Source organism: Ochotona curzoniae, unplaced genomic scaffold (genome assembly GCF_017591425.1).
Source record: "Ochotona curzoniae isolate NIBS_2020 unplaced genomic scaffold, NIBS_Ocur_1.0 contig_2754, whole genome shotgun sequence".
NCBI classification, from domain to species: Eukaryota; Metazoa; Chordata; class Mammalia; order Lagomorpha; family Ochotonidae; genus Ochotona; species Ochotona curzoniae.
The window spans coordinates 3,449,601-3,471,481 of NW_024465582.1; the positions used below are offsets into that span (position 1 = coordinate 3,449,601).

Sequence of the window (21,881 nt, forward strand, 5' to 3'; positions counted from 1 at the left end):
TTCATGTGTCCTAATGGCCCCAAACTCCCACCTACAATCCTCTATCTATAGGTGCTTCACTGATCAGATGCTTATCCAAATGCTCTGGGCCAAGTGAGGACGACTTAGATTCTAGCCAGCTCTGTCACTGCACCGCACGTTCAGCCTTCCCATACTCCTGCAAGGAATCTACCAAATCAAGCATCCCTAGGCCCAATTTGTTATGAATAAGTTCATGATTGTTTATATATATTTTCGAAAATTTCTACTTCCCACATTCATTTTTTTGCTGATGGGTTAAATGTATAGATTGACTTATTATAGATTAATAATTTGCAGAATTATCAATCAGTGCTTGGGAGGTTTATAATTGGAATATTGACTTGAAACCAGATATTTAAGAAATGTTTTAAGATCAATATAATGTTTTTAAATGATAAAATAAAAACATGTAAGACTTGAAAGAAAATAGTATAATATACTTCTCAGTTTTGATCAAATTTCCTCCCCCAAACTACAACAGAGTACATAAGCCTCTCCCATGAATACTTGAAAATACATAGACAAAAGGAGATAGTTGGAGGCCAGCAATGGTGTGAGTATATGGACAGAGAAAGCAAGCCTTAGGGTTGCATCTATTTTCAAATCCTAGCTCAAGCAGGTAAGAAGTGTGACCCCTGCACGTGAAGGAACTATTTTGAGAATTTTTATCTGTAAACCAAGGACAAAGCACTCTCCCCAGGCGGGCTGTATGGAGGATCACACCTAAGGTGCACGTGGAGTCTTTAATCCACGTGACATGACTTCCACAGATATTGTGACTCTACTTTGCATGTGGGGCAAGAACTAGAGGTCTACAGCACCCACAGGTGACTGGCACAGGCATCATTTACTTAAAATAACTTCTGGACATGTGAGGATAAGTAGGTGATGTTCTCAACACAATTTCCAAATTATTTCCATCCCATGCAGCACAGGCTGTCAGTGCGATGAGCTCCGAAGGGATTGCTTATACAAAACCTGATTGCTTTTATTTTGGTTTTAAAGAGCTTCCCATTCTACCTTCAATAAGTACTTTGGTTTTATTACATAAATACCCTAAAATCCCAATTCCCACTTGTCTTTTCTAAAAAATTCCATCATGGGTTTATTTATTGAGAGGGAGATGGAGCAGAGGGAGACACGCGCAGGGAAGGTCCTCCTGCACTGACTTGCTCCCAAAATGCCTTCACAGGCTCACAGGTAGGAGCTGGGCAAGACTGAAGGCAGCAACCCAATCAGGTCACACAGGGCTAGAAGGGAACTATTTATCTGAGCACTCTGCTTGGCCTCCCAGGGTCTGAAGCAGCAGGAAGCTGGTCAGCAGCTGGAGCTCACACTTGAAGTCTTGCACCCCAGTGTGGGACACAGGTATCTTTTTAAACAAACATTCATGCATGCATTTATTCCAAAGACAGACTGACATAGATACCGAGTCCCTTCACCTGCTGGACCAGGCTGGAGTAAGAGTGTGCAACTCCATCTAGGGCTCCCACATATATTGGACTAGTGTTTGCTGCCCTCCCAGGCACATTAGGAGGAAGCCAGATGGGAAGCAGAGTAGCCAAGCAAGACCTAAAGCAATACTCTGATACTGAATGCAATTGTCACCATGTGGGGAATCCACGGGCCACAATACTTGCCCGACATGTGAGTCTAAACCACCAGCTCAAATGCTTGCCTCCTCTATGTGGTGTTACTTTGCTTTTTCCCAGGTCTCTGCTTCCATGTAGGAGTTTCCAGAACACTGCCAGCAGTCAGGCAGTCTCTAGTGAGGATGACTCCTCCCTAGGTCCCCTAGGCTCAGTGGACTCTGTCCAACAAGCTCCTGTCCCCAGGAGAGGCCACCCAAGTCCCCCCAGCCAGCTCTGCTCAGGCTGCTGAAAACTAGCACCTGCTCCTGGGAACAGTTTCATGTCTACCAACAGAAACAATTTCTCCTTGAGTTACAAAGAGAAAGATTTTCTACTTCCAAGTAAATTAACTTTAGTCACTAGAGGGATGACTGTCGCACTCTTAAGACCTTTTAGGGTCCATAAGACCAGCAATACATCGCCAACTAGAATCAAAGTTTGTTGGCAGAAGTGTCTTCCTCAGTAGAAACAGAATAATCATTAAATATATATACACTTAGATGTAGATGTATGAGGCGCAAAGACGATGCCCGTGGACCTTGAGTGTACTTGCTCCCACAGGGCATCACTGCTAGAATCTCCCACAAAGGAGGGAGCCTGGAAATGGCTGGCAAAGGCCAGCAGGACATAGATTTCCTTCAGAGGGGGAATCACACCGCAATCTGCGTGCTAATGTGATTATGTGCGTTCCGAGCTCCTGGGCCCTCTCAGGCAGTCTGCTTTTCTAAATTTTCACTAAAGTTCTTCTCCATGCACACGCACACAGTTCCCTCCACACTCACAATATCAACTTCAAAATACATTTTCAGTTCTCTTTTGTGGGTTTATTGTTTCCCTACTTGACTGCCAAGCTCTTGAAGGAAAGTTTTTACAGCTTCTCTATTTTAAGCTTTGACCATTAAATATTTATTATCCCGCCTTACAGTAATCATTTAATAAGGGTTATTAACGATTAATATTTTAATGCATCAAAGCTGTTAAAGTCTTTCTCTAAATACATAAATCTGCTTTCAGAGCAATTTTTGCAACAAGGGTGAAATCTGATTTTGAGACATCTATTCATTATCAAACACTCAACTGAATGTTCCAGACACTCGCAATCAATCACAGTGCTTGTGACAACTGGTGCAGCTGGCAATGGTGTCCAAATGTGGTGGGGGCTCAACTCAAAAGTTTTGTTTAACAGATGTTTCAACCTATGCCAGTAGCAATCAAACACAGATCTGGCAGGCCAAGAAGTGTTGTTACTCGTTTGATCTTTGGCCCTAGCTTACAACTAACAGGACGTATTCCCTTGTTGAACAATATTTTTCATGTCTCTGCTGTTCATGAGCTTGGCTTATCTTTTATGTATTCAACAAATATTGACAGAGTCTCCACAGATTCTCAGAGCCCAAGGTTCTGAGCACAGTGTTTGGCCCACCAATGTGGCTCCCACATAAAAGGCAGGGTGGGAGGCTTTCCTGTATGCTCAGGCTGCTATAACAGTATACCATGGAGTTAGCATCAGATCTTCGATAAACTCTCATTTCTTAGTTTTAATCCTGACAGGCTCACGGTCACAGTGCCAGCAGATGCGGTGTCTGGCAAGGGCTGCTGTCTGGTTCACAGATGGTACCTTCACACTGTGTCCTTGCAAGGTGGAAGGGATAAGGCCTGTGATCCCATTCATGAGGTGCCACTGTGACCTAGCCACCTTGCAAAGACCACAGCAGCCAACACCATCACAATGGGTTTGGTTCTCATCTATGAATCTAGGGGGGACATAGTCAGACTGTAGCAAACTTATTCATGGATGCAAACAATATTAATTGAGTGTTGTCTATATATCCAACAGTATCGTGAACAAGGGGGATACATCAGTGAAAAAAACACATCAGTTTGACAACCAAGTGTCAAGTGCTAAGGGTGCCAACCAGGAGGTGAAGGGCACCTCTCCCTAGAACAGCCACTGGGTCACAGAGCCCCAAGGAAGAAAACACCCAGTGCTGACAACTCCTGCTGATGCAAAGTGTGTTTCCAGGGCATTCTAAAGGTGTCACTCTGCAGAAAAAGCAATCACATGCCTAATTATCTTCATGTTTCTTCTGACAAACATTAAAGACTTTGCGTGAGAGGAGGAAGAGAGGAAAAAAATCTATTTAGATTTTCTACCAGACCCTTTACTTAGTTAAAAAAAAAACACACACACACACACACAACAGATAAATACAGGAAACAGGTTTAAGCTGCCCAGAGGAGCGCTCCGGGGCCCCAAAGGGACCATCCAGAGAGCAGATGTGCTGAGAGGAAGAAGCTAGCCAGTGCTTCAGCTAGTGGAAAATCTCCCACTACCTGTCAGAAGCCACAGTCACTCACTTCCAGGAGACTTGACCCAGGGAGACTAAAGCAGGAGACTTCACAAGGACTCTGCCCAGGGGAGTCCTTTAAAGGCAAACAGTGCTGCTTGGGTGACTCTATCATTTGCAAAACACTTGCACTGTGTATTTACACAGACAGAGGAGCTTGCATAAGTGATGGGCCCAAACCTAGCAGTGCTCAGCTAGGGGCAATTTCCACTCCAGGGAATATTTGAAAACTTCTGGAAATAATCATATTGTTGCAGCTAAGTAAAAAGGAGGACGCTGCTGGCATCCTGTGGATAAAGATCAGGGTGCTGCTACACATTCTACAATGCCAAGGACATCGCTCTTCCTGTGGCCCTCCAGCTACAGAATGATACAATCCAGTAGTTGTAAGGCTGAGAAAACACCACAGAACTGGCTTACAACGGGCAAAGGCCCAGTGAATCTTCACACAACTTGAAATACCAAAAGAATACACTACATAACATGCATCTCACATTTTTATCATCTGCAAACTCTGAAATAGCTACTTAAGGCCATGGATCACATTTGGCATATCTGCGTTAACTCCGTGACTGTGCAAGAGTGGATGTGTGCAAACGGGTACAGTCCTACTGAAACACGTACACACAAAAAGAAGGCTAGATGTCTGCTGACACTGGTACACAGTCAACCCAAATGAAACTTGGCACCACCTTCTCACCGTTTCGTGGTCAAGTTTTGGTTGATAAAAGAAAGAAGCACTGGGGCTGACATTGTGCTGTAGCAGGAAAAGGCAACATCAGCGTTGTCGCAACAGTCAGGTTCATGTCCTATCTGCTCCACTTCCAACCCCACTCCCTGCTAAAGCACCTGGTAAAACAAAAGACGGGCCAAGGACCTGGGAGCCTGTGCCCACGTGGGAGCCCTGCATGAAGTTCCTGCTCTTGGCTTAAGTCTGGCCTGAACTTGGCCTTTGCAGCCACACTGGGGAATGAACCAGGGGGACAGGAAATCAGTGAATCTCTTCCTCTCACTCCCTCTTGGGATCCTGCCTTCCAGGATCTGTCTGCAGAATGCTGGACTCAGGAGCTGCAGCTAGGAATCACACAGACCCTGATGTGGGCTGCAAGCTTTCTTAGTTTCTCAGTTAAGACACTTAACTGCTGGCTGTTGCCCTAGTGTGTGTGTGTGTGTGTGTGTGTGTGTGTGTATACCATCAAGTTATTTAGAGTTACCCATTACCAGATTCTTTTCCACAAAGCCTGAATATTTCACAAAATTTCCAAGTGCAGCTACACAATAAGAAAGCCAGCAAAGAACACACTGATGTTTACACACATCTACGACTCCATCAGAAACCTATGGGGAAAGAGACCTGCACTGTGAATGAGGGTTGTCTTTGTATTCACCCCATTACCATGGTTGACGGTTCTGGGAAGACCACTTCCTGTGTTGGCAGAGCCATAGGCCTCCCTTCCATCACCAGCACTCAGCAGCTCACACGTTAAACTTCCTTAGAAAATGAGGAGTGTGTGTTTCTGTGGAGAGTGGGACAGGGTGCCATGCACCAGGGCATCACGCCCAAATGAGGCAGCCCAGCAGGCGACAGGGTCCTTACCATTGAGCCACTTGGAGTTGTACTGTGCAGTCCGCAGAGGTGGCAGGGCGCCTAGGCTCCGGTAGATGGCAGGGTCACGGCCAGGGAAGTCCATGGCTGTGGCAGCGTACAGCTCCCCATTGGCCGTGAGCAGAGCTGTGGAGTTGTGCTGGGGGCTATACGGACAGCGGGCCATGCCGCTGATCTGGTCGTAGATTTCCGTCAGGTTCGTCAACTGTGAGGGAAGAGGAAGGAGGCACCAATTATCCTGGTGAAACCCCTTCAACTGGTGCTGAAGGATGTCTGGGGCCGGCCAGCTCAGCACCAGGCGCTGGGTGGAGGCTCATGAGCGGAGCCGACGCTGTTGCCGAGTCTAGCCTCCTGCGCACACAGGGAGAGAATCCAGTCACCGCCCATCCCTTTTCGAGTTAGGGAATCTGACAGCAACGAGTACCTGGAGAACGGTAACATTATTATACACAAGGCCGTGACTTAACACAACTGCTGCATGTCATTCCACTTTCACACAGAAATAACATTGACTTCATTGTAGAAAGAAACCACAGTGCCGAATGAGACACCCAGTTCGGAGCTGCAGCTCCTGGCTCCTGTTCCCAGCAGACTCTGGGAGGCAGCACCGGTGACTCCAGCTGTCCAGTTCCTGGCACCTGGCTCAGGTGTGGTTGCAGCGTAGGGCTTTGGCCTGCGCAAGCACTAGCACTGCAGGTGTTTAGGGAGTAAACCAGCAAATGGGAGCTCTCTGCATGCCCCTCTGTGTCTCTGTCTCTTCTTGACTCTTGGGAAGGAAGAGTACAAAGGGCAGGAGTGCAGACACAAGGCTGGCTGTGCTGCTGGATGTGTACCAAGGGAAGTGTCCCAGGCCCGGGGAGCCCCAGCCTCCAGGGCTCACAGGGCACACATGGCTGCACTGGTCTCAAGTCCAGAGCAGGGCCTGGGACAGAGGAGGTGAACTCTGGGCACTGTCCCCAAAGTCTTTCTTCCCTCGGGATCTCGAGAAATTGGGCATTAATTCAAAATCAGGGAAGACTGGGTAAAAAATGATAAATTAAAATTTGCTGAGAACTTCCACAGCCAGGAAGTTAACACTAAATCCTCATTATATTTTGCTAGGGAAGATTTAGGCGGATTCCACATGTACCCGATGACCCCCAATGCCCCTTCACAGGGTATGCACCCTGACAATGCCTTTGTTGATTGCGGCAGGAAAGGTGGGGCCTGAGCATGAGTGCCCAGGGTTCCAATGATATGTGTTGATCCCTTGGCATGCTCCTCATCCAATCAGCAGATAACACTCTGCTTCTCTGGATGCTGACTGTAGACCCTTTTAATCCTCATCACCATCTCCACCACAAGGCTGAACAAGAAGAGTGAACTTGTTTCTGATGAATACTTAGGCTTACCAGGAGAGGAAATGCCAGGTTAAACACTTTGGAACATATTAAATTATGTAAACTCCAAGTCTGCTTATTCTTGCAGTCACAGACATTCCTGCGGCAAACATGCCAACTACTTATTTAACGTGAAGAAGTTGTCTTTGAGTTGACATGCAAGTCCTGGGGGGTACAGAAACACATCTAAAATGAGTGCTTTGTGGCGATGTTTGGTTTCTCTTGCATTAAAGCCCATGAATGTTCAAATGAAGGCATACCGAGCGGCTGGTGCAGACAGGCGTGAAAGCGTTGGTCCCACAGGTGAACAGCCGGTCACCACCCACCAGAAGCACCCGGATATAGTTCTGACACTCCTCCTAGAGGAAAAAAAAAAGTATGAAATATTACCAAAGGCCTGGATCAGAGGAATGGTGAGTATGTTTTATTTATTTGGCAAAAAATTCTAATGATTCCAGTTTTCACTGTTGGAAGCTATTTTTAAAAAATATTTATTCATTTTTATTGAAAAGTCAGATATACAGAGAGGAGGAGAGACAAAGAGGAAGATCTTCCATCCGATGATTCACTCCCCAAGTGACCGCATCTACTGGAGCTATGCTGATCTTCAGCCAAGAACTGGGACCCTCCTCCTGGTCTCCCACACAGGTGTAAGGTTCCAAGGCTTTGGGCCATCCCTGCCTGCTTTCCTAGGCCACAAGTAGGGAGCTGGATGGGAAGTGGAGCCACTGGGATTAGATCTGGTGCCCACATGGGATCCTAACGTGTACAAGGCGAGGACTTTAGCTGCTAGGCCACCGCACTGTACACAGTTAATTTTTTTCAACTTCTTTTTTTCTCAGAATGAATTCCTTGAAACAACATTTTCAATTTATGTTGTAATCAAAAGCACACTGTTACACAAAATAGAGAGTTCAAAAAAGAAGCCAAGAAATCAAGGACCAGTGGTAAATGGGCAAGGGTTATGAAGAGTATCATGACCATTTAACACACACACACACCTCAGATGTCTACCCAGAAATCCGCACATTGTGCTGCCTGAGCAGCCAGGTCTCTGTGAACGAAGCTGCAAAGTGCTCCATGACTGGGACCACAGGGAGCCCCAAGTCAGGACAACCAGAATGCAATCCCACAACAGTCCCTGCTTCAAACACAGGAAGGCCTACCCTTGGGGAAAAGGCTGCGTTCTCCATACCCCAGGCATCTACACGACCTGGCTGTGACCATGAAAACTGCCAAGATGTCTGAATTCCCTTCCTCAATACAAACAGCCACATCAAGCGTAGCTAGCCTTCCCAACCCCAATACTGACAATAACAGCAGCATCACACTGGCTGCTACGCTGAAAAATAAAGCCAGAAAAATTTAAGCGAAGCATGCAAAGACTTAAGGAAGGATTGTAAACAGCAGACAGGGAATTGGGAAACGGGCAAGGCACTTGGGGGGCGGCACACAGAGAGGTTGACTTTCTCAGGTTCCCTTGTGTCTATGTAACTAGGAAAAGGGCAGGTGGTTCTAAGTGCAAAGAACAGAACAAAGGACTTCAAAGACGAGGAGTCTCCCCTGGCCCAGGTGCAGACTGCAGAGGAGGGGTGGCCACAAAACCCAGACCCTGAGGGCAGAGGGAGGAACAGCAGTTCCCAAAGTCAGGATCAGAGTAGGCTGCAATCAAAGTAGGGATGAACACAGGGAAGCTCAGTGGGTCTGAGGAGCTGTACACAGGAGAACCTTCCAGAACATCATGCTGAGTGTGCATGCCAGCATGGTGAGGGCACTACAGAGAAGCATGGGATTGGCCGTTACAAATGCTGGGGCCTGGGTAAGGGGAGGGAGGGGTCCTTGCCCTTCTCTCCAGCTGCTGCCAATGTCTCTGAAAAACCACAAAAGATAACTAAAACTTGAAGCAAAATCCTGCCACAATGCAAGATACAACAGAGGGAGTCAGCGCACAGGAAGGGATTACTGCAGGACGATACTCTGAAAGGACATGTCATGGCTGAGCTCGCCAGATCTGGCAGAGAGATGCAGGCACCTGCAGGAGATGGTGGAGCAGGTAATAGGGCGTCCAAAGGGCCATTTGTCCTGATCCCCCAGTGAACAACAAGCCACTGCTGACACCTCTGCAAGCTCCTCACCGGCTTCACACAGGCCCCCAGCACGCTGGACTGCTGTGACAGTGACGATGAGCGAGGTGGGGTGACAGACACCAGTAGTTTTGGGGAAAAAAAGAGGGTATAACTTAAAAATAAACAATAATGAGGCCACATAAGCACCGAACCAGTGACTGGCTCAGGAATCTGCCTGGAGTGCAGCTGCTGCAGCCATCCCAGCCTCCCTCCCTCAGCTTAGAGTCTTTGCCCCTCCTTTTATTAGCACTTATATTAACTCCCTGGACTGAGGGGCTGGCACAGCTGGCCTGAAAGTTCTAATCCCCTGGCTCACGACGTCCTTAGCTTTTCCCATAGGTGATACGTGGTGATGAATGTTTTTAGGAGGTCTCTGTGTCTGGCAGAACTCCAGGCCCAGAGCAGAAAGCAATCAGGCCCACTGGACCATCAAAAAGATTCCCTAAAGGGACAGTGGTCACAGTCAACCGGCAACTCAGACAGAAGCTGGACACATACCTCAAGCAAATGAGTGCTGTGCCTCCAGAGGCCAACGTGCAGCTGCCCATTCCTGATCAGAGAGAAGCACAGCCTCTTGCTTCCTAAATGACGGAATGCTGTGTTTTTATACTACTCTGTATATGTCTTTGATATTACTACATTATTTAATAATTAACTGCACATTATAAAAGATTAAAATCTCACCATCTTAACTGCCCCACAGAATGCCTATGGTTTTCCCTTTCTCATCCTAACCATGCCTGTGCCTTCCTTGGTCATGAGGGTTTGATGAATTCTGCATCTCCATGCCACAGGGCATTGTTGTTAGGCCCCTACTATCAGGTAGCTTCTCTACTTGTTCTGATACTCATCTCCCCACAATTCTGCAACAGCAACTCAACGATGAAATGACCTAAATGTGCTAAAAATCCATCGTTGAGTCGCTGTTGATCACCAGATGTCTCTTAAAAAGCCATGGAATTCTATTAGATGCACATGTGTATAGAATATGTACACACATTTACATATACTATATATGCATGTGCACACACAAATTACAGATGCAGTATACAGTTGCTCCTCATTATTCATGTGGAAACTGCCTCCAGGAGCCCCAAAGGATACCAAAACTCATAAATGCACAAGTCCCTTCTATGAAACGGCATAATGTTTGTATAGAACCTACACATATCCTGTACACTTTAGGTCATCTCTAGATAATTTACGAATGCCTGATGCTATGTAAACACTGTGTTAGCATTCACACAGAGTTGTTGGAGAAACGATGACAAGAGAGAACATGTGTACATGGTCAGTACAGATGTCTGACTACAGCCCATGATCGGTGGCTGCTTGAGTCCTTCCTGATGTAGAATACACCGGCATGAACAGCCAACTTGTCATAAACACAAAGGGGTAGATACATGTACAGGTATACAAGTAAGCAGTTCACGCTATGTAACACATAAGTATAGAGAAGGAACACATTAAAATACACTCTCTAGCAGCATACTATGACTTCAGATTTTCAACTGGGCTGATTCCATGGGAAACTTACATGGGCATTTCAATCAAAAACAAAATTTGGCATGCAAATTGCATGGTTGTTAGTATCTGACTGAATGGATCATCAATTTTCACAATGATTTCACAGAACACAGGCAGGGCTGGACCGTGCCACACATGTGCATTATCATGTAAGCGTCCAAGTACCAGGTTCTTCCAGAGAAAACCCCAGGTTCCTAGGCAGGGTGATGTAGTGTCTTATCTCAGTTAGCAGCAGTTTACTTCTTTCCTAGCACAGCTAGACAAGTTTGGGAAAGAGGATCAGAGGATACAGCAGGAATGATCCACAGAGCCCTGGAGTACAAACTCTCCCACCAGCTAGCAAAATAATCCTAGGAACGTGGTGTCAGGAAGACCATGAACAAGGACTTTGTGACAGCTTCCAACTGTAGCACCAGCATCAGGCAGCTTTTTCACGCCTCTAAGAGCCAGCTGCATGACCTGGGTGAAACTCCTCTGTGTCACGGGGAGGGGCTCCAGCTCAGCCATAACAACCCGCACAGACAAGGAGCTCTTGTTCGACAATAAGAGAACTGACTCTTTATGTCTAAAATAATGTTTGTATACAGCACATTGCAATAGCTCCAAAGTCCTATTTCTACAATGCCTTTTCAAAAAGAACTCAATGTAACAGATTCCACTATAACAAAATGCACAAAAACAGCATTCTGTCCCTTTTACACTGAATGCTTATATCTCTGGAAGCAGAGTCCCAGCCTCCTTTCCATGTGAAATAGCTCCATACACAAAATGCAAAATTGGCACTCAGCTTTGCCAAGAACTGGCAGGTCTGGTCCACTAGAAAAAGATGGGTAACTTTTCCTGTAACTTCACATGTTTACCCAGGAAATGATCTTGTCTGTCACAGCATTACCAGGGGCAAAATGGAAAACCCTGACATCCTTATTCCCTGGTGTTCCATGACCAGTTGAATAAGTGGGTGTAGGCAGCATTGCCACTGCAAGCCTTGCTACCAAGGTCCATGCCTGCACTTGCGCCTCTGCTAGGCAGGAAGAGGCCACATATGGAGCAGCTGGCACTGACCACTTTGCTTGGGATGGCAGGACAATAAGTTCAGTGGGAACGCCTGTCATTCTTCTCATTCTTGATATGTCACATTTTGTATTATTCTTTTGAATGCATGCAGAAAGCAATATTTTGTAATTCTAGGTTCTCACAATAGCCCAAACATTATAAAACAGAAGAATAATTTGAATTCCCCTTAGCAAAGTATGAATTCTACTCCTCCAAAGCGAGATAACATTCCAGTCAAACCTACTGTGGGCCAAGGAAATTTGGATGGTTTAAGTCTGGCCTTCTGCAGCCAGCCTTCCGGCAGGCTCTGCTCACTGTGGCTCCCCGTCTCTGTCCCGTCCAAGACCTCCTCACTTAACAGTGTGCCAATCGCCACTTTAAGAAAGCAAGAGAGACAAAGCCATCACTTGACAAAGAGGACAGTCCTCCACAAGAGGCCCACGGACCAGGACTCAGCACCCACCCAGATCAGCACCCAGGGTGAAGCCATGGCACCTCTTTCCCCAGGAGTTTGCTCCTCACACAGTTCTGCCACATAAACCAATTCTGTTTCAGTGACAGAGGCTATCTAAAACACCGTGTGAACTTGGCAACACCCTTAAGGTGGCTTAAAACATGCAATTTATTTTTCTCAGCTTGAAATTCATCTTCATCTATCTTGTTAATCCTAAAACATTCAGCCCTCACCATTTGGGTCAATTGATAATTACCAAGACTGGCCATTATTCACAATGCGTGAACGGCTAAGCACGTGAATGGTAAAGGATGATTCTATTTGCAGTGTTTGCTTCTCTCTGTTTTTATCCTGGTATCAGGATGTACCTCTGCCTCTCAAATGTATTAGTATTTAAAAAGAAGAACATAAATTTGCCAAAAAAATCTACCATTTCAGGAAGTTAAAATAAAGACTCCTAACGAGAGCCATGCCGGGCACTGTCTGCAACCCTCAGTCTGGAGTTTTGTTTGTTCTGCAGGTGCTGGCAGAGACCCAGGAAGCTGCTGATGCCCTACTGTGCACATGACAGCACTGCCATCAGAGAATGGCATGACCTGCAGCAGCGGTGCTGAGGAGGGGGAGGGGGCGTGCTGAGGGATGCGTTTTGTGCTCAGCAGTGTGTGCTTAGATCCCCGTGTGGCCTTCACCGACTGATGGCAGCGGAATCAACCAGCAGTCACTTGGTCGGGCTCCCCTTGCATAGTGGGGTGGGTAAAATCCAGTGTGACAGGGCACAGGTAAATTCCTCCTGGCATCTCACTGGACTGATCCTGGATGCGATCCAATAGTGGGAGACACACATGAAGAATGAGGGGCGTGGACCAGGCAGGTGAGAAAGGCTCACATGGGGCCCAGGAAGACATGCGAGTCCAGGACACAGCAGGAAGCTGAACCACTCACACTCCAGGCTTTCAATTAAATCTTCCTGAAGACAGACATTGGGTTTGTGACTGGTACCAACAAGCTTGATAGCTGGGTATCCCCAAATATCACAGTGTTCCCAGGGGATGCCGAAGAGAAAGGAAGGAAGAAGGGGAGAGGCAAGAGGCCAAGCAAAAGGAAGGGGGAGAAGAGCATGAAGGCCACAAGGTCAGTGCCCAGATCCTGGGAAGGCAGGACACCTCAAGGCCCGGAACCACACAGCAGCTGCAAACTGGGGCAGAGGCCAGGGCACTCCTGCCAGCTGGAAGAAAGAAAAGAGCTTTCCTTTCCGACTCACACAATTCACTCACTGAAAAGGTGTCAGAGAAGACAGTGCTACTCCCCACACCACAGCAAGGGAGAGTAAGCTTCAGGACTGCAATGACACATCCACCGGAGACCCCGTAGGCAGGACAAAGAAATCAGAAAGCAGCTTTCGATCCACAATTTAGACAAATGTACTAAGCTTGTTGCACAGGTCATTGATAAGCTTTCCCAGTTGCTATTATTTAGTTATTTGTGGGAGGTCAGGGGAAGGCTGACAGTACATTACTTAGGTCACCAGGTCCTGACTCTCTGCAACCTGGCGATATTTCTAAATCTAGTGAGTCTTTAATAACGTCCCTCAGAGGCGTTTTTTTTTTTTTGTGTGTGTGTTAAATATCTTCTGGTAAAAACCTTCATTTTCTTCAGTGCCCTGCAGTCATTTTTCTCCTCATTTGTCCAAGTTCTCCAGTCAGTACTGGGCTGGCTCTTCTTGGTGTCTCTGCCTCTTAGAACTGTGTGGCTAAGAGGCAAGGAGGCAGCCTAAAGTCAGGAGGGACCAGGCATGTGGCACACTCCTCCTAACTCAGGGAGAAGAGCCTGCGCCAGTGCCACCTCCAGCTCCACAAACAAGCTTTCCAGCTATTCTGTGTGCACCTGCTTTCTCCTGTCACTCAAAGACTGTGTCACCACTGGGAATGGCCACACACCAAGGAAACAGGAAGATCAGAGGAAGACACGGTGAGCCACAGAACGTCCTATGACAATCAAGCATAACTGTCTAAAAGATACACATTACTCCTCCAAAGGCAAAACCACCATGCACTGCCGAGCCAGCTGACAGCATGCAGGCAGCCCTGCAATGGGCATAGCTGCTCCAGGAATGCACTCCAACCTGAGAAACACCGCTGTACCATAGGAACACGTGCCTGTAGACTTGGACAAAGAAAAAGAGCTTATGATAGAATACCTGCTGGGACAAATGAAGAAAGAGTGAATCTCAAACGACTTTTGATTTGATATTTTATTTAGTATGTAGTTACATTCTAAAGCTAACCATAAAGCCTGGAAGAGGGTTATTATAAAAACGATTTTTAAATTCCAGTGCATGCTTTTTCCAAGTGATACCATACTCGATTAATTTCACATCTTTGTCTAATGACTGAGAGTGTAAATTAGACCTGATTGTCCTATGTTCTAAAACTATTTTGGGAATGACTGATTGCCACAGTTCATTTTAATGTAATGCTAAAACTGTAGGAATCATTTATGTACGATTTGAATCTTGCGTTTTCCACTTGATACCCTTCACCCCCAAACATTCTGAGGTTCTTCAAGGTAGGTTGATAACTTAGGGCTGAATGGATCCCCCTTACCTCGGATTTGCCCTTGCTGTAACAGGCCTTCTTGGTAGCTTCATCGCATCCCCACTCGACAGCCTGCAGGAAACATCAAAACAGCAAAGCATTATGGCTTTGACTGAATCCACAAGGACAGAGCAATAAGGCACTGCTGACCAGGAGAGCCCAGAGGGAGCATCCTGCCATGGACGTTTGTCCAGCAATACAGAGTTTACACATGGACATCTAAGATGGGGCTGGCACTGGCATTCAGCTTTAACACGGAGCCACTTGGAGTGACTGCGATGACTGGTGCAAGCACAAAGCCCCAGGTACACCTGCAGGGGCTTCAGACAAAGTGGCCTCAGGTATGACGAGAACTTTTTCTTCTCTAATTCTGCTAAGCTTAATAAAAAGAACACCAGGCTGGGCTCGGCGCGGTGGCACAATGGTTAAGATCCTCACCTTGCACGCCCAGGATCCTATATGGGCGCCGGTTCTATCCCGGCAGCCCCGCTTCCCTTCCAGCTCCCTGCCTGTGGCCTGGGAAAGCAGTCAAGGACGGCCCAAAGCTTTGGGAACCTGCACCCGCGTGGGAGACCCGGAAGAGGCTCCTGGCTTCGGATCGGCATAGCATTGGCCGTTGCGCTCACTTGGGGAGTGAATCATCGGACAGAAGATCTTCCTCTCTGTCTCTCCTCTCTGTATATCCTCCTTTCCAGTAAAAAAAAAAAATAAAAACAAATCTTTAAAAAAAAAAACAAAGAACACCAGGCTAACACCGTTATCTAGGATCTGCTATCCTCTGATGAACACTGTAGGAGAGATTGAACCCTAAGACACAGAATCCTGTGAAACGTAGCTTATTGGCCAAGTGCGAGTTTTAAAGAAAACTACTCTAGAGACGGCTCCTTCAGGGTCTTTTGGAGCAAAAGCAACACTATCATCACTTTCTCTTGTGGAGACAATGTCAACAACTGACAAGAAAATTCATTAAATTCATTCAGCAATATCTTTGTGTTCACTGTTGCCAACAATTAAGTCATGGTGACTTGGCATTGGGAGCAGATAAATAAACTGCATTTCCATCCCGCATGACAAACACACAAAACAACGATCCTCCCAAGAAGAGGCAGGGGTCCAACTTATGGCCACATGGCTTTCCAGGTCTACAGGACACAGAAGTCAGTAAAAACAAGCTCACTGCTGCTCAGCTGTGAGCTGCACTTGCAGCTTTGCAGGAAAGCTCACACGATTGCTTCCTTGTCTTGACTTAAACTTAGGACTGGGTTGATTCAGAATGTCAGTATTTTAGCAGAGCAGACCCAATCTAGATTTGATTTTTTTTTTTTAAAGCACAGGTTCAATGTTACACAGGAGTAATCTTCGCAAAGTTCACATGAACTTTTTGAAGTTCCCTCTCAGTAAGAAGGCATTTTGTGTTATATATCACAGAGAAAACTAATGTTCTAGAATGCATAGAAAACCACACAGTGAGAGACTCATTCACTGAGGCTCTTACTGGATGCAGAGATTTTGTTAGAAGTTAAACAGAGATGTTCTCTTTAGTAAACAGGAAGTGAGGCATTGGCTAAGGGTCGAGGAGAAAGGAATATTTATTCAAAATCACTGAAACTATTCAGATCCTGCTAATGAAAGCACAAACAAACGGCTTCATGGACCCACCTAATTCTCAAGCAGCCTTTGCTTTTTCAAAACAGATTAAGGATTAAAAAAAAAGTAATTGCAAAAAAAGTGAGAATTTTCAAAAATGGAAACATTTTATCCAAGACACCAAGATATAGCACCTGCTCATACAAGTTTATTACACCAACAACAAAAAAAATTTTTCTGAAGGAATTTTCAGTAGACAGTTATGAAAAATAGAAAGCCACTTCTGTGAGGCATCTTTATTACAGTGTCCCCAGCAAGACAACGGTATTCAAAACAAGGATTAGAGACCCTCAGTGATTCACTTTCTATCTGAACAGAAGACATGAGAAATGTTGGCTTAAGAATGGAAATAGTAGCAGCTGAAAAAGACAGTGGCGGTAAACACACAACATGATCTCACTGAGTTAGAACAGGAATCACTTGTCCACATTACTCCGGATTAGTGCCAAAGTGTATCTGTGTACTCGGTGAACTGGAATGCACCCACTGATTCATGTGGCTGCTACAGGGGCGAAAAAAAGGCCCCAGTGGAGACAAACACAGGTATCAGCGGGACTTTCTTCACTTAGATCTTCTCAAGCCACCAATTCTTCTGTTTGAACTTCTAACTTCTGTTAGATTATTTTTAATCCTGGCCACAACTTTTATTCCATTAGATGCATGCTAACCAGTTAAACACCCATTAAGCCTTTTCTTGTTCTTTTCTCACTGAAGACTACTACTTTTAACATGCTAATTGATTTTGGAACAAATCCCACTACTGATTTAAGAAGGCCTCTATGCTCAAATCATTTTTAAGAGAACCTTTTTCCTACTCAAATGAACCGAGCTTTACATCAACCACAACAGATGCTAAGCCATCCTACACCCCAGATAGTGACACAATACTTATGGTCTTATTTCCTTTGAAGATGTGTTTAGGATTTTTCTGTATTGCATGTCAGCTTGAGAGGAAAGGAATGTGAATTCTCTATTCCATTCATTGTGGAGTGCCTGTCATTTCTCTTAGCAGCAGGTCCACAGCAATAGCACTGTGGTTGCGGTGGACATTCAAGTGCTGCAATACAGGGGTCTTCCAAAAGCTCCAGGGTTGTGTACTTCACAACGTTTCCAATGTCCCATGCCAAAACTCACCAATCTTTTAATTCCATTTGTCATGAACTTTTTGAAGTCCACCTGTGTAGGCAAAGAGTTTGAAAATATTTGCCTTGATTTATTTATTAAGGAGAAATAAAAAGACGGGGGGGGGGGCAGAGCCAGAGTCTCTAGCCACTGGCTTACTTGCCAAATGCCTGCAATGCCCAGGGTGAGCCAGGCTGAAACATGGAGCTGGTTAAGTTTCACCCCCAGCATGGTAAAGACTTCTATGAAAAGTACTGACAGTCTCAGCGAAGAGGTGAGAGCCTAAAGGCCTCGGGGTTAGAGCCAGGACGTGCAGCTAAGTATCCCAACATGGAATGGGAATTTCAACCACTAGGCCAGATGCTAGTTCACCTTTCAAAGGATGCACATTCCTGTCTGTGGAGCTATTTTATTCCATTACTCCATGCAAATAACATCTGTGCTGCTGAACACATTAGAGAAGTCTTACTTGCTCACATTCATTCAAAGAATCATTAAGCATCTACAAAGCTCAAGACATTCTGCTCGATGATGACTGGTAGAAGGAAAAACAAGCATGTAGATAATATCCACATGTATCCGAATTCAACTGACAATAAAGCACAAGCATATTCTGTCAGCCTCAACAGCACCATGTCACATCCGGGAATGAACAGTGCTTGCTGTCCGTGCTGCCACACGGGTGTATCTCCCATGTAGGCTCCACTCAGAACTGGAAAGAAGCTGAGCAGGCTTTGAGAAAAACATGTCATGCATGCAAAAACCCTGGGTGGGGGTTGCAATGAAGTGCGTACGCTTTCAGGATGCAACGTACACCTCACCAGTCAGAACACACACATTCTCCGGAAGCGATAAACAGAGCAGTGATCTCAGGCGCCAATCAGATGCAGGCGGAGGAAAGCGAGGGGCTCCTTCCCACCTAGGTGTTCCACAGTTCTCTGAAGTCTATAAACAAAGCTGCACATTATCACATTCCACAGCGAGAGAAGTTAATGAGACAGGGACCAGCAAAGGCAGACACTTTTCATAACAATGAAGAGAACAACATTGCAGGCAGATGGGCACTCCTCTGTCAGCAGATGGCTTTGCTAATTAGATACTGGCAAAAGATAACATTTTAAAAACTAGTTTAATTACACAGCGCCCAAAATTAACAACCACCTGAGGGCTGATTTTCCCCTCTGCGTTAACATCCTTCCATCATGTAGCTCTGTGACACACTGGAGAATGTGACAATGTCATGATGATAGTAAACAAATTGTCAAGCAATATGTGATTGAATCCTCACTCGGAACAGAAGCAAAGTGCAAACAAGCTGGACTGTGAGACAATGGGGAATCCTGATGTTCCCTGGGTAAAATGCCAGCCAAGTCGCCCTTGAGCAGTGACAACTTCCTCACCACCTTTAAAGGTCACACATGTCAAGTTCAAAACAAGTAGCACTGGCAGTCAAAGACAAACATTGCAGCCAGCTTCAAATGGCCTGCCCAATATTCCATTTTTGCCTTCACTTCCTGATGTATGTCAAATGTATCCATTTTATCTTGTTAATTTTGCTTGCACTTGCATGTCTTTCTTTGTAAATACACGAAAGCATATTTCTTCTCTACCAGTAATCTTGGCATCAAAAGACTACACATGTTCTTTAGTCATACCCTCTAAGGACTGTTATTTTTTTCCATTATACTGATGTCATCCAAAATGTGCAGATGCACTGAAAGCTTAGAGATTCCCATAGGAGGGTACTGGAATGTTTATAGCCACCCCCCTTTAAAACCTAAGGTTTCCATTCATGTATCATCATATCAAAGCTTCTGTGACAACTGCAGAGTGGGGTATCCAACTTGTTCAATACTGACATTTTTCCCCCATGAATTGGTTTCCTAAGATAGTTGGGATGACACAATATCCCACACAAGGTGGTTTCATGATAAATTTATTCTCACAGTTTGGAGCTGCAAGTCTGGGCTACAGGAGGGTAGGCTCTGGTCCTGGCTCTGATGGTTGCAGCCCATGCTAGGTGCTCTACCTGAGAAGCAGCATCTACTCAGGCCCTGCCTGGGCAGTACACGGATGTCCCCCTGTGCATCTCCCTCTTCCCAAGTGCCCCTCACTCAACGAGGACACTGTCCACCGAATTGGAGCCCATGGCTTTTCCAGACAATTTCATTGTACTAATCAGACCTTCCAAGACCCTGTTTCCAAAGAAGGCAACACTGGGAGACCTCAGAGTTTATAGGCTTTGAGAGGAGACAACTCTACCCTGCACAAACAGTGGGGCTAGAAACCACGAATTGGAACACGGCAAAATGCACGGTAATGACCCCACTATAACTCGGCGGGCAAGGTAAGGCAGAACAGGAAGAACTCTATAACCTGTAATGTGATACATTTGTGTTAAATGTTCTCTATACATTTATTCACGCAAGTCTAATTTTATGTGAGAATGAAAATAAGAAGGAAGGGATGAGAGGACAATGAAAGAAAGGGAAGCAGATAGGAAATTATGGCTATCTCATAATTCTATGTTCAAAATACATGAATTGTATTCTATTTATTAACAGAATCTCATGATTTCCTGGTTTCTTTTTTATCATAATTCAGAAAAAAATCTCTGTATACTTAAAGTATAGAAATATGCATATGTCCTAGTTCAGAGCTGTTGGCATTCTATAAATATTAATCATAAAAGCTGTTGATTTTTCTTGTCATGCAATGTATTCATTTTTAAAGTCTACAGAATTATTCACGGCTCTTATGTTGATTTTAAGAAGGACACAATTCATCAGTGATACCCTACAGACAACAAGCTTACAGCCTGAGAGCCATCTAAGAACCTGGGGTTGATTTTGTGAAAGCAAACACCCTGGTTATGAGAATGCAACCTATTCTTTGGGCAGCAGCAAGGGTCTGCTTTTAGAGTAACTGCCCAGCTCCTATCACAGCTCTGCTGAGTCCTCTGGAGGCCAATCTTCTACCAGCAATGAAAGCTGAAACCACCTCAGTTCTGCCATGTCCACCCTTTACTAGCTAAAGCCCCCTAGAGTGACTGACTGGCTGGCGCTCTCTCTCTCTCTCTCTCTCTCTCTCTCTCCCAGGGGAGAGCAATCTCATAGTCCTTGAATTTTTCACATGGCTTACTGAATGGCCTGTGGACCAGCTGCTCATACTTCCTGGCATGCCCTTCCCCCATATGCCCTCCACAGTGAATGCCAAAGCCACTTAACACGGTTGTATTCTGGTGTTAGCAGGTCATTGGACATTCTAGGCCACACCTGTAAAATTGGTATCAGTCTGCATGTTCTCACTAGAAAGCAAACCATACTTGGGCAGGCAAACTGGCCACTTGGTTCCTGTAAGAAGGCGCAGCACCTAGAACAATGCCTCCCATTGAGCAAGCACCTGCTGTACAGGAGTTGAACAAATGTAGGGATATAAAATGTCTATACAGATGTCTGTCAGTAGCCTCAGGGTGGAATGGCAACATGGCACCCTGGAGGGCTCCACACGCTGGACTGGGACAAACACCCCTCAAGAACCACCCTTCAGTACACTTCACCTTGCCTGGCACTGGAGAGAGGAACCTGGAGCAGCAGGTGTGTGAATGGGAAAGGTACCAGAGCAGAGATCTTTAAATTCTGCATCAATAGATGCATTTCCTTAACTAAATTATTAAGTTGAATCTTACATGAAAGGACTGAAGTGGTATTAAAGTCACAGTGTCAGTGCAAAACTGTAAGATGAGACAATTAGAAAAGTGTGGGGTCAAGTGAGTGCTGAATGCTGAAACACTTCCATGTATAATCGGTCCTACATCCAGTCCAGTTGCCTGCTTCTGAAAAACACAAAGCTCATGCAGGATCTCAATGAATGTGAAGTGCAATCAATCTACTCCACGATCCACAGCAAATAAGAGGACCCTGGTAATGACAAAGTTACAGCTCAACTTACTGAAGAATTTCAAAACCTTCAAATTTTCACATGACATATGCTGTTGTAGTTGACTCTTAGATAACAGAATTAAACATACTTTCCCCCAAACATAATTATTTATTTATTTGAACAGCAGAATTACATAGTGGATAGCAGGGGAGAGAGAGGGAGAAAGGGGGAGAAGGGGAAAAAGGTGGGGGGAGAGAGGAGGGGATGAGGGATGAGGGAGGGAGCCAGAGAGAGATCCAACACCTGCTGATTCATTCCCCAAATGGTGAAAACAGGCACCCTGGGCCAGGCTGAAATCAGAGGCTGCACCCATCCGGGCCTCTCATTAGGGTGCAGGGGGCATCAGCAGGGAGCTGGACTGGAAGCACAGTAGTGGGGACTCAAATCTGAATGCATATAGGAAGTTGGAACTGGAGGTCACAGTTCTACAG

General features: G+C 45.6%; 1 protein-coding gene across 1 annotated transcript in view; it reads right to left on the bottom strand.

Moving 5' to 3' along the window:
* Window positions 1-21,881, bottom strand: part of SEMA5A (semaphorin 5A) — a 199,674-nt gene that overhangs the window by 101,252 nt on the left and 76,541 nt on the right. The window contains exons 4-6 of the mRNA XM_040977393.1: window positions 14,749-14,811; window positions 7,246-7,344; window positions 5,598-5,811 (exon numbers count right to left, since the gene is read on the bottom strand). Coding sequence (XP_040833327.1) covers window positions 5,598-5,811; window positions 7,246-7,344; window positions 14,749-14,811 — 376 coding nt within the window. The remainder of the gene's footprint in view (window positions 1-5,597; window positions 5,812-7,245; window positions 7,345-14,748; window positions 14,812-21,881) is intronic.